Source organism: Ustilago hordei (genome assembly GCF_900519145.1).
Source record: "Ustilago hordei strain Uho2 genome assembly, contig: UHO2_contig_21, whole genome shotgun sequence".
Taxonomy (NCBI): domain Eukaryota; kingdom Fungi; phylum Basidiomycota; class Ustilaginomycetes; order Ustilaginales; family Ustilaginaceae; genus Ustilago; species Ustilago hordei.
In genome coordinates, this window is record NW_024545274.1 from 1 (window position 1) to 12,710 (window position 12,710).

At 54.0% G+C, this 12,710-nt stretch overlaps 2 protein-coding genes across 2 annotated transcripts; both read right to left on the reverse strand.

Moving 5' to 3' along the window:
- Window positions 1–2,256: 2,256 nt before the first annotated feature.
- UHO2_06751 (uncharacterized protein) lies at window positions 2,257–6,331 on the reverse strand (the record flags this gene model as incomplete). The annotated part of the gene is made up of 5 exons (XM_041557789.1): window positions 2,257–5,036; window positions 5,204–5,336; window positions 5,517–5,750; window positions 5,826–6,087; window positions 6,267–6,331. 5 exons carry the CDS (start codon window positions 6,329–6,331, stop codon window positions 2,257–2,259), a joined length of 3,474 nt encoding a protein of 1,157 aa, XP_041413723.1.
- Window positions 6,332–11,051: 4,720 nt separating this feature from the next.
- On the reverse strand, window positions 11,052–12,593 carry UHO2_06752 (putative glutamine synthetase; the record flags this gene model as incomplete). The annotated part of the gene is made up of 2 exons (XM_041557790.1): window positions 11,052–12,424; window positions 12,518–12,593. The coding sequence occupies 2 exons, from the start codon at window positions 12,591–12,593 to the stop codon at window positions 11,052–11,054; spliced, it is 1,449 nt and encodes a 482-aa protein (XP_041413724.1).
- Between the last annotated feature and the right edge of the window lie 117 nt (window positions 12,594–12,710).

Here is a 12,710-nt window from a genome sequence, read left to right on the forward strand (position 1 = left end):
ACCCTAACCCTAACCCTAACCCTAACCCTAACCCTAACCCTAACCCTAACCCTAACCCTAACCCTAACCCTAACCCTAACCCTAACCCTAACCCTAACCCTTGTAACCCTAACCCTAAGCAAAGTGTGCACTGCTCTCGATCGAGCTCCTCTAGATTGTGCTGCTGCAGCAGAGTGAGCGCTCCAGTCGATTGAGCTCCTGTCGATTGTGCTCTTGTCGAATGAGCTCCTGTCGATTGCACTCTTTTTTGCGCTCCTCCAGCATAGTGTTCGCTGCTTCGAATTGCGCTCCTCTCATTTGCGCTCCTGTCAATTGTGCTGCTCCAGCAGAGCGAGCACTCCTCTCGTTTGCGCTCCTCTCTCTTGCACTCCTCTTCGTTGAGCTCCTGTTGATTGAGCTCCTGTCATTTTCACTCCTCTTGATTGCGCTTCTGTTGATTGCGCTCCTCTCCAATGAGCTCCTGTCGATTGCACTTCTCTCTGCTGCTCTTCTCTCGATTGCTCTCCTGTCGATCGAGCTCCTCTTGATTGAGCTCCTGTCGATTGCGCTCCTGTCGATTGCACTCCTGTCGATTGCGCTCCTCACTCCTGCTCATCTCTCGATTGCGCTCCTCTTCATTGCGCTCCTCTTCATTGCACTCCTCTTAATTGCGCTCCTCTCAATTGCACTCCTGTCGATTGAGCTCCTCTGAATTGTGCTGCTCCAGCAGTGGAGCGCTCCTCTCTCCTTCTCTGCTCTCGATTGCGCTCCTCTCTACAGCGCTCCTGTCGATTGTTCTGCTTTCGATTGTGCTACTGTCGATTGCTCTTCTCTTGATAGCGCTCCTCTTGATTGCGCTCCTCTTAATTGTGATCCTCTTGATTGCGCTCCTCTTGATTGCGCTCCTCTCTGCTGCTCTTCACTCGATTGCGCTCCTGTCAATTGCGCTCCTCTCCAATGAGATCCTGTCGATTGCGCTCCTCTTGATTGCGCTCCTGTAGATTGCGCTCCTGTCGATTGCTCTGCTCTCGATTGCGCTCCTGTCCATTGTGCTGCTCTTGATTGAGCTCCGTGCTGTTATCAATTGCGCTCCTCTCTCTTCCTATGCTCTCGAGTGAGCTCCTGTCGATTGCACTCCTCTCGATTGCGCTCCTCTCGATTGCACTCCTCTCAATTGCGCTCCTCTCTCTCGCTCTGCTCTCTCTTGCGCTACTGTCGATTGTGCTCCTCTCTCCTGCTCTGCTCGTGAGTGCGCTCCTCTCGATTGCGCTGCTGCAGCAGAGTGCTCGCTCCTGTCGCTTGCACTCCTCTTGATTGTGCTCCTGTCGATTGAGCTGCTGTTGATTGCACTTTTGTCGATTGCGCTCCTGTCAATTGCGTTCGTCTTGATTGCGCTCATGTTGATTGTGCTGCTCCAGCAGAGTGAGCGCTCCTCTCGATTGCGCTCCTCTCGATTGCGCTCCTCTCGATTGCGCTGCTCTCAATTGCGCTGCTCTCAATTGTGCTGCTCTCAATTGTGTTGCTCCAACAGAGTGTGCGCTGTCCAGCAGTTCGCTGATGAGATTGCGCTTCTCAGATTGCGTTGCTCCAGCTGTGCGTTGCTCTTGAGCTGTGTGTTGCTCTTGAGCTGTGCGTTGCTCTCGAACAGTGCGTTGCTCTCGAGCTGTGCGCTGCTCAGATTGCGTTGCTCCAGCAGAGTGTGCGTTGCTCCAGCTGTGCGTTGCTCAATTTGCGCTGCTCCAGCGAAAATAAATTTGTTTGCGTTGCAGCACTTGAGCAGTGTAAATTTCGAGTGCGTTGGGGGTCAACGCAGTCGCGTGAATTTCGAATTTGGCGGAGCGCAATTGTGCGTTGCCCGCAAGCAAGACACACCGGCTAGGGCTAGGGCTAGGGCATGAGCTGAGGTCGCAGCACGCTCGGCAGCTGACGTGTCAACATAACGCCAGAAGCAGTCGCTGCGCCAGTGGCCCAGGCCCTGGATTGTGCTGGAGTCAATCCCGTTGGCGGCAGCCCAAGTGGCGGCACCATGCTGGAAGGAGTGGCCAGAGTAGCCCTTGGGAGGGATGCCACACATCCGGAGGCAGCGATGGATGGTGGTGATGAAAGACTTGCAGTCAAAAGGCATGCCGCTGTCGAGAGCAAAGAGGGGCTCGGGGGCCAGATGGTGCCGACAAATGACTTGGAGGGCTTTGACTGCACATGTTGGGAGAGGGACCGCTGGCACGGTGAGCATGACACCAGTACCGAAGGGGTCCGTCTTACTGGAGGGGAGAAGGATCATGGCATAGGACCCATCCTCAGCAAATGCAACTGAGCCAATGGTGAGGAGGGGTGGGGAAGATGATGTTTCCCAAGTAAACTCGCCAGAGCGGAGGAGGCAGGCAAAGGCCAGGCAGAAGGCCACATGAAACATGCGGCGGTTATGCTTGGATGGGCAGACAGAGGGCAGGGAGTCGACAAGTCGGTGGAGGAGAGGGAGCGTAATAGGCAGCTTGGCGGTTGGAGCTGGGTCGCCAGTGGAACACCTGAAGCCTCGGATGGCCCTGGCGAGGCGGTCGGAGCTGAAGGCCAAGGTGGAGAGGCCAAGGTCGACGTGCCAGGACCTGAGTACTGCGATACTGCGCTGGACTGCTTGATATGTCCTTGCATGCCGGTGGTAGTGCGCCACCCATTCGATGAGAGCTGGGGCTGTCGCTGGGAAGGGTTGTGTGGTGTGAAACAGGGTGGAAGCAAGGGTGGCGAAATCCAAGCAGAGCTTGGTGGAGCGGGAGCGAGTAGTGGGTGCAAGGCCATTCCAGAGGAGGAAGGCCGCTTGTTCAGATAGCTTGGTGGTGATAACAAAGCTGCAGGGGGGCTTGGTGGTGTTGCCCTGCTGTTGAACTGAAGGAGGGAGAAGGCTCGAGGATACTCCTGTTGAATGAGAACAAAGCGGCGGCGGGAGAGAGCATCAGCGAGGGTGTTAGCTGCTGAGCGAACACTGGTTACCTGGAGGTTGATGTGCCGCTGCAGGCACAAGGCAAATATCTCTCTGAAGAGGACCTGGGTCATGGGGTTGCGAATGGAACCTTTTTGGAGGCCATGTTCAACATTCTCATTGTCAACATAGAGGATTACCCGACGAGGTCCAGGCCAGGCTGGTGAGAACAGCCGAAGTGCCTCGAGCACCGCCAAGGCTTCCAGAAAGCGAATGTCCTTTTGGCAATGGCACCGAGACAACTCCCAGGAGAAAACAGCGGTGGGGTGCTCCATGTGACCGCAGTGACTGCCGATGGAGCATTTTGAGGCATCTGTCCACACATGCTCAATGATGAGGGGTGAAGGCTGGAGAAGGGACATGCCATCCCACGCGGACAGCATGGAGGTCCACCAGATCAGTTCATCACGAGTGGCTCTGCTGATGCGGCGACCAAAGGGAGCCCTGCGATGTGATGTGACTGCATCATAGATGCGGCGAAGGAAGGCGCGGCCGTGAGGAGCCACCCTTGTGACAAATTGCAAATGACCTGTGATCTGCTGGAGTTCAAGCAGGGAGGCCCATCCCTGATCAATGATTCGTTGACAGAGCCCGAGGATATGCTGGTGGTGTTGGTCGGTGATGGAGGCCATCTGAGCAACAGAGTCAAGCTCGATACCCAAAATCTCGAGGTGAGTGGTGCTCCACACTGTCTTTTTATGACTGAGGCGGAAACCCAGCACAGCTGCCACGATGCTGAGGGCCTGAATCGGGGTGGATGCATTGGAGGTGGGGTCGGAAGCCCCAAAAAAATTGTCAAGATAGTGAGAAACCTCTGAGTGTGAGGTGGGAGAAGGCGAGGCTGATTGCAGGGCAAAGGACGTTACCCAGTGCAGAAACTTGGCGAAGAGGTTGAAGAGGAATGGTGAGGAGCGGCCACCGAAAGCAAGGGCACATTCTTGGTAGTACCGGCCATCAAAATGGAAACCCAAGAGCCTAGCATCATTCTCTGCTATGATGATGTGTCGAAAGGCATCTTCGAGGTCGGCCTTCCAGAGAGAGGCACCTTGGTGATCGCGAACAAAGTCAATGATGGTGTCGAGGGTCTCGTAACGAATGCTGACGAAGGAGGGATGGATGCCATCATTGACAGATGGCAAGCGCATGCCCGGCTGGCGGGGGTGGGAAAGGTGGTATATGGTGTGGCATTTGTCGCTATGGGGCTTTGGAACGACTCCCACTGGGGAGCAGACCAAACGAGCAGCACCTGGATCATCAACCAGTTGGAGGTGGCCCTCAAGCACCCGTGATGCGATTTCACGATGCAAGTGAAGTGTGTCCTCCAGGTCCATAGGCAGGTTAGAACCCACTAGCCTCGCATGGTCGTGGAGGGGGCCAGAATAGCCAAGCAGCGTGCCATGGGAGAGGGCACCCCACAGCTGGTCAGCAAATCCTTGATCTGGGTAAAGGTTGAGGAAGGGGGCCCAGCATTCGAGCTTGAGAGAGCCAACGGTGGCAGGAGTGTCAGAATAGTCAAATATGGGAAGCTCACAGGTGGTGTTAGGGCGAGCTGGCGGGGCCGGGCCTGTGAGCAGGGAAACGAGGAGGGTGGAAGCCAAGTCAGATGACATGTTGGCAATGCCCTGAGGTGCAAAGAATTCCAAGGAGGGGGCAAGCACAGTGCTGCATGTGGAAGGAGGACAGGAAGTGCTGGGGAGGGAGGTGGAAAACCGCTGATCCCCCAGGCCAGAGCCTAGAGGTGTGGCAGGAGACTCACTACCCACGAGGCCAGAGCCAAAGGAAGAGGAGGTGGGCCACAGCAGGGCCACCAGGCCAGAGCCAGAAGAGGAGGGGGCAACCAACAACATGTTTGCCAGGCCAGGGCCAGTAGAAAGGGAGGCAGGCAACAACATGTCTACCAAGCCGGGGTTGGAAGGAGAGGAGGCAGAATGCAACGGGTCCACCAGGCAGGAGCCGGGAGAAGAGGGGGCGGGTAGCAATGTAGCCGCTGGGCCAGGGCCAGTGGTGGCAGGAGACATTGCTCTGTCCACCAGGGAGGCATGGTGGAGGGCAGTGCGAGCCACAGGTCGGTGAGGAAAGTCATCTGAGTGAGGGGGTGGGCTCACCATTATGCACCCTTCAGGGTGGTGTTGGTGTGGGTCGACTTGAACTCATTGCCAGTGCGGCAGGATTGGACAGGATGTTTTTCGTAACAGTTAGCACAAATGTGAGGTCGATTGCAACCAGAGCAGCCCCAACTCGAGTTGAAACGCATGCAGATCTCAACAGGAGGAGGGTTGGTGGTGGTGCGGCCGGGTCGAGATGACTTCGCGCCAAGCTTGGAGCCAGGAGGGCCAGAGGAAGGTGCAGTTGGGGTCCTGATGTTGGTCAAGAGGGTGTGGCCCTGTAAGGTGGTGTCGGAGTGAGCCCACTCGTGCGTCACACCCGTACCAAAACGTTGGCAGCAGATGGCGAGGTGGTACTCAGTGACTCCCTTCCACAAGTAGATTTGGTCAAACTCAATGAGGATCTCAAGATAAGCCAGCAGGGCATTGCTGAGATTGAGATCTTGAGTGGATCAGACCTGGATGGCAGTGTAGACGAGCCAGACCTGGGCCAGCGCTCGAATGTTGGGGATCGCTTTAGCAAAGCTGGAGCTGCGCTGCTCAGAAGACTCCTCGGCGATCCTGACTTGGCTGTCCGCGAAGACAAGACCAGCCTGAGCAGGTGTCTCTTTAGAAATGCGATACTCAGGGTTGCAGAGTAAAATGAGGCGTTCCGGCTTCAAGGTGTCGTTTGCGACCTGGGAGATGACCTCCTGCAGGACCCAGGGGAAAATGCAGAGGGAAGAGGGAGGGACTGACTCACCAGGGGGGGTAGGTCAGCTAGGGACAGTGGCTGGAGCGCTGGAGGACTGCAGGGAGGCAATACGGGTGAGGATGGTGGCGAAGCTTGAGTGGATGGTGCCCTCCAGTCTGCTGATGCGGGAGTCAATGCCGTTGATGCGAGCACTCAGGGTGATGACAGAGGCAGTAGGGGCAAAAGCAGGACCTGCACGGATGGTGTCAGCAGAAGAGGAGAAGGAAGGGCAGGGAGAGCAAGCGGCCAGGGTTGAAGAGGATCGGTCGATGGCGCCTGGAGAGCGAGAGCAGGACCTAGTAGAGGGGATGGTAGGGATAGGGCAGGCAGATCGGCTGCTGACGGTGTGGTGGGAGGCTACGTTCCTGCAGGAGGAGCAGGTCTTGACAGGCCTCCCGTTCTTCCCAACAAAAGAGTCAGGGCCACGAGAGTGTTTGCACCTCAGGCACTGTCTCTGATTGGGCATAAGCAAAACCCCAGCCCTGCAGCCAAGGCTTGTGGGAGGCAGAGAATGGCAGTGGCAGCAAAGTGAGGGGTCATGGTGGTGGGGATGACTATGATGCTGTTCCAGACAGTCAGGAGGCTGAAGGAGGTCGAGAGGGGAAGGGAGGGTGAACATGATGAAGTGTAGCCAGGAGAAAGCTTGTGCAAGAGGAGAGAAGATGATGGAGAAGAAGCAAATGAGAGAGACGGGAGATGTGATGAGCGATATGAAGTGACACGACTCAGGTCACGTGTCTTTTCCCACCATTGAAACAAGCACATGTTCCATTCGCACGACTCCTCCTGTCAATTGCGCTCCTCTTAATTGCGCTCGATTTGCGCTCCTGTCAATTGCGCTGCTCTAGCAGAGTGTTTGCTCCTTCGATTGTGCTTCTCCAGCAGAGTGAGCCCTCCTGTCGATTGCGATCCTCTTAATTGCACTCGCTTTGATTGCGCTCCTGTCGATTGCACTCCTGTTCATTGCGCTGCTGCAGCAGAGTGAGCACTCCTGTCAATTGCGCTCCTCACTGCTGTTTGTCTCTCGATTGCGCTCCTCTTAATTGCGCTCCTCTCAATTGCGCTCCTGTCGATTGAGCTCCTCTGAATTGTGCTGCTCCAGCAGTGGAGCGCTCCTCTCTCCTCCTCTGCTCTCGATTGCGCTCCTCTCTACGGCACTCCTGTCGATTGTTCTGCTTTCGATTGCGCTACTGTCGATTGCTCTTCTCTTGATAGCACTCCTCTTGATTGCGCTCCTCTTGATTGTGATCCTCTTGATTGCGCTCCTCTTGATTGCGCTCCTCTCTGCTGCTCTTCACTCGATTGCGCTCCTGTCAATTGCGCTCCTCTTGATTGCGCTCCTGTCGATTGCACTCCTCTCGATTGCGCTCCTGTAGATTGCTCTCCTGTCGATATAGCTCCTCTCTCCTGCTCTCCTCTCGATTGCGCTCCTGTCGATTGAGCTCCTCTCTGCTGCTCTTCTCTTGATTGCGCTCCTCTCCATTATGCTCCTCTCCAATGTGCTCCTGTTGATTGCGCTCCTCTTGATAGAGTTCCTTTCGATTGCGCTGCTCTTGATTGTTCTGCTCCAGCAGAGTGAGCGCTCCTCTCGAATGCTCTGATCTCAGTTGCGCTCCTGTCAATTGCGCTCCTGTCAATTACGCTCCTCTTGATTGCCCTCTTTTCGATTGCACTCCTCTCTCTTGCTCTGCTCTCGATTGTGCTCCTGTCGATTGTGCTGCTCCAGCAGAGTGAGCGCTCCTGTCGAATGCTCTGCTCTCGAAAGCGTCCCTCCAGATTGTGCTGCTCCAGCAGAGTATGAGCTCCTCTCAATTGTACTCCTCTCAATTGTGCTGCTCTCGATTGCGCTCCTTTCGATTGTTCTACTCTCTCTTGCGATCCTTTTGAATGCACTACTCTCTCTTGCTCTGCTCGTGATTGCGCTCCTCTCTGCTGCTCTTCACTCGATTGCGCTCCTGTCCATTGCGCTCCTCTCCAATGAGCTCCTGTCAATTGCGCTCCTCTTGATTGCGCTCCTGTCGATTGCTCTGCTCTCGATTGCGCTCCTGTCCATTGTGCTGCTATTGATTGAGCTCTGTGCTGTTATCAATTGCGCTCCTCTCTCTTCCTATGCTCTCGAGTGAGCTCCTGTCAATTGCGCTCCTGTCGAATGTGCTCCTGTTGATTGCACTCCTGTCAATTGCACTCCTGTCAATTGCACTCCTGTCAATTGCACTCCTGTCAATTGCGCTCCTCTTGATTGCGCTCCTCTTTGCTGCTCTTCACTCGATTGCGCTCCTGTCAATTGCGCTCCTCTCCAATGAGCTCCTGTTGATAAAGCTCCTGTCGATAAAGTTCCTGTCGATTGTGCTCCTCTCTCTTGCGTTCCTCTCTCTTGCTCTGCTGTCGATTGCGCTCCTCTCGAGTGAGCTCCTCTCTCTTGCTCGGCTCTCGATTGAGCTCCTCTCGATTTCACTCCTCTTAATGGCACTCCTCCTGATTGTGCTCCTGTCGATTCCGCTCCTGTCGATAGACCTCCTCTCTCCTGCTCTGCTCTCGATTGCGTTCCTGTAGATTGCGCTCCTGTCGATTGTGCTCCTGTCGATTGTGCTCCTGTTGATTGTGCTCCTGTTGATTGTGCTCCTGTCGATTGTGCTCCTGTCGATTGTGCTCCTGTCGATTGTGCTCCTGTTGATTGTGCTCCTGTTGATTGTGCTCCTGTCGATTGTGCTCCTGTCGAATGCGCTGCTCTCTCCTGCTCTGCTCTCGAGTGAGCTCCTGTCGATTGTGGTCCTCTTGGTTGCGCTCCTCTTGGTTGCGCTCCTCTCGATTGCGCTGCTGCAGCAGAGTGAGCGCTCCTCTTGATTGCGCTCCTCTCTGCTGCTCTGCTCCCGATTGCGCTCCTCTCTGCTGCTCTGCTCCCGATTGCGCTCCTCTCGGTTGCTCTCCTCTCGATTGCACTCCTCTCAATTGCGCTCCTCTCTCTCGCTCTGCTCTCTCTTGCGCTACTGTCGATTGTGCTCCTCTCTCCTGCTCTGCTCGTGATTGCGCTCCTCTCGATTGCGCTCCTCTCAATTGCGCTGCTCTCAATTGTGCTGCTCCGACAGAGTGTGCGCTGTCCAGCAGTTCGCTGATGAGATTGCGCTTCTCAGATTGCGTTGCTCCAGCTGTGCATTGCTCTTGAGCTGTGTGTTGCTCTTGAGCTGTGCGCTGCTCAGATTGCGTTGCTCCAGCAGAGTGTGCGTTGCTCCAGCTGTGAGTGCGTTGCTCCAGCTGTGCGTTGCTCAATTTGCGCTGCTCCAGCAAAAATAAATTTGTTTGCGTTGCGGCACTTGAGCAGTGTAAATTTCGAGTGCGTTGGGGGTCAACGCAGTCGCGTGAATTTCGAATTTGGCGGAGCGCAATTGTGCGTTGCCCGCAAGCAAGACACACCGGCTAGGGCTAGGGGTCTCGCGCCTGAAACCCAGGTCGGTCTGTTGAGATACTCGGTGACTATCAAACTGTGTGACAGCTATTGTCTTGGTATCTGTCTTGGCGAGCTACATCACTCAGCAACTATCAAGTTGTGTGATGACAGTGGGTGGCATTCGTTGTATATACAATCATAGGTTTCAGCGGACCTCTGTGGACACTCCATTCAGGGGTAGCTTGGCACGATCAATATCAATGCATAGGTTATGATGACACCAAGGTCTGGTGTGAGTGTTGATGATGATGAGGTTGATGGTGTTGGTGATAAGGTTGGTGGCATCAACACAAGTGTCCAGTGTGTTGACTGATGCTTGAGGTGATCCCTGGACCACAGTGGACTACTGCCTTCAGTTCTATCTATATCCAGACAGCTGACCTGCTATGGGCTGCCTTCAGATGTCAGGTAGTGGTGATACAACACATGCACTACAATGAGGAGCAACCTTGATAGATTACTACTATGCTGACTGAAACTAATGTATACTTATGCTGAAGTGATAACTAGTTATGATGTGTGTGTAGAGTGGATGAGGATCCACTTGACCTTTGATGATGAGAAAGTATGGTTATATACCTCTTCACAGTGTCGCCAGCAACACTGCTCCTGCTCTCTCTCCAGAGAGTACCTTCTTCATCGAGTACTGAACAGGGGACCTCTCTAGCACCACTCCTGTCCTCCTTGAGCTATCTGCACCCCTGTGCCTCTTGAGTGGTGTCAACTCCTTCAACGCTGCTCCTCCTCCTCAGGACCTGCTTGCCAGTTTCCTATACACTGCTCCTTCTCCTTTGACTGGTGATGGTTCCTTTGACTCTTGTCTCTTGAGCCCCTGGGTGGTAACCATCTGCATGCTCTTTGAGCTTGGTCCTCTTTGTGGCTGTGCCTGCTCCTCCTCACATATGGGCCCAGTCCTCCTTTGCATGTGAGTCTGTAGGAGTCCATGGTCTCCCTGGAGACTGCACTATGACCATGTTCTCTACTGTTATTGACTAGATCTCTGATACCTGTGCTCCTTCCATATGAACCAGTGACCCTCCTGCTTCTTGAGCATTCAGGCCCATGACAGCGGCCTTGTTCCTACTGATCTCAAGGAGTTCTGTCATAGAGCCATTGGTCCTACCAATCTCACTTAACTCTGTCAGAACTCTCCTTTTGCCCGATCCATGATTATCGCGCAAGGCCTCTTCATATGAATCCACTTGCTGTGCATCCATCCAGTCCTATGACAGGATGGTTCTTCTCGTGACAAGTTTGGTGAGATCTACTGCATGATCTTATTCTGGTTGATATCGCTAAAATCAACTGAACACCCTGGATCCCAATCTATCCCATCAATACCAAAGGCAGTCTCGGTGGTGCGGCCCTCTCGATCTCACACTTAAGGCAGTTGTCCACTGTGGTCTGCTTACCGATCCATCGAATCACTTGTGCGACGGTCGAGATTACACCCATGTCAAGACAGATGCTGTTGCACCATTGTTTGGCGTAGCTTGACAAGTCTATTAGGACTTTGATTGTGCTACCACTGGATAGAGTGTCTGCAGCAGTTAGTTGGAATTGGTTCAAAGTTGGGGTTGCAATCTATACCAGCAAGAGAGGTTATAAAGAGAGGTCATACGATGGATCTCATCAAGACGGATCCTAGTCGGCTTTTACAGTAGGGGTTAGGGTTGCTGCTGGATGGAGCGTTCAGGGTAAGTTGGCTTTCTGAGACTCGTCATTGGGGCAGTTTGGAAGGAGCATGGTTGGTTGCTTTTGCTAAAGTCAATCCGAACTAAGTGTGCATGTGAGACTAGGTAAGAAGGGATGGGGTTAGACAAGCTCCATGTACCTTTGCATCTCCCAATTGGTGACGGATTGGTTGAACAAGTGTACCTCGTGCAGTCTAGTTGCGCCGAAGTGGTCGACAAGTGTATCGCCTAGCACTTTTCGTGCGAGACTCTCTTTGGCCATGAACCGTTGTGTCGCTGACTGCAAGCATGTTGGTAGGTAAACCAGCTTTTGCTCCTTAGCTTCCAGTGTGGTGTCCAGAGGTGCGAAGGGCAGATGAAGCTTTTGCGAGATACCGTAGAGTCCGAGGGCGAAGATGGCTGCGAATGCGTACGGGGCGTTTAGGTCGGCTCCTGGTACACGCACTTCGAAGCGTGTTGCGTAGTCTGGCACGTCTGGGGGACTCAGGATCCTCACTGAAGCCAGCCGGGAGTCGTAGGCATAGGAAGAGATGTTGGGAGCCCAGTAGGCTTGGCCTGTAGTTAGCCTCTTGTACGAGTTGATCGTTGGGCACAGTAGGGGCATGATGTCCGGCAAGCCGGTCATGACTCCAGCGAGAAACCACTCGGCCTGTTGACTAAGGTATTTGACATCCTCGTACTTGGCTTCCTTCCTGCCTTGTTGTGCAATCTGCTCCTCCTTGCTTAGCGCAAACATGTTCCTGCCCGTCTTGGGATCGCAGAGGGATACATGGATATGCCCAGAACATCCAGCATGGTTCGCATGCGGTTTAGCCATGAAGGTTGGTACAATGCCATGCTTGATGGCTACGGATTTGGCGAGGAGCTTGTAGAGGACCGCCATATCGGCCATGCGCGTCACTTCGGTGTAGGCCAATGCAGTCTCGTACACACCTGGACCAGTCTCGGTATGATGCCCCTCGACATCGATTCTGAAAGCTTGAGCGGCATCAAAGAGCTCGAGGAAGTAGTCCTTGTTGAGAGTGGTGCGGAGCATGGAATAGCCATGATTGCCTGGTGTAAGCGTGTTAAGATTGACGAAAGCTTTCTCAGCTAGTGACTGGGCAGTCTCTTTAAACTGAAAGTACTCGAATTCAGCTCCGGCCATGCACCTCCATCCCGTCTGCTCCTCCACTCTGCTCGCCACTGAGCGCAACAAGTTTCGTGGACAAACGGCAAGCGGTGTTCCATCGGCATTGAAGAATCGGATAAGGAAGAAAGGCACGTTGTTCTCCCACGGAATGCGTCGGTAGGTGTCCAGATCGATCCTCGCCGAAAGATCGCGATAGCCGTTTGCTTTGTTCGAGACGAGAAGTTCGGTCGGGTAGACAAGATCGTGCATATCCCAACCAAAGATCACAGAGCAAAAGCCGAAATCAGAGGTAGGCTTAGCCGCCGAAAGGAACTTTGATTTCGAAACGTACTTGCCTCGGACGATGCCATCTACGTCCAAGCCTGGAGGATGTTGTAGGTGTGCAAGATATGGCAAGGCAGAAAGTCAGCCATCCATCCTGATACTGCAGTGATGCGGGGGACCTCGAGACTTACCAGCGAGCTTGACCTTGTTGTCATCTTTGAGAAGCTCTTCGAGGTCTTGGTATTCGATCCTGCTTGGTTTCGACATGCTTGCGCCCGGTGAAAATGAGAAAGCAGAGAAGGAGGAGGACAAGAAGAACGACAAGAAGAACGACAAGGAGGACGAGGCTGAAGAAATCTCGTGACCTCTTCTTGTTTGGAGATG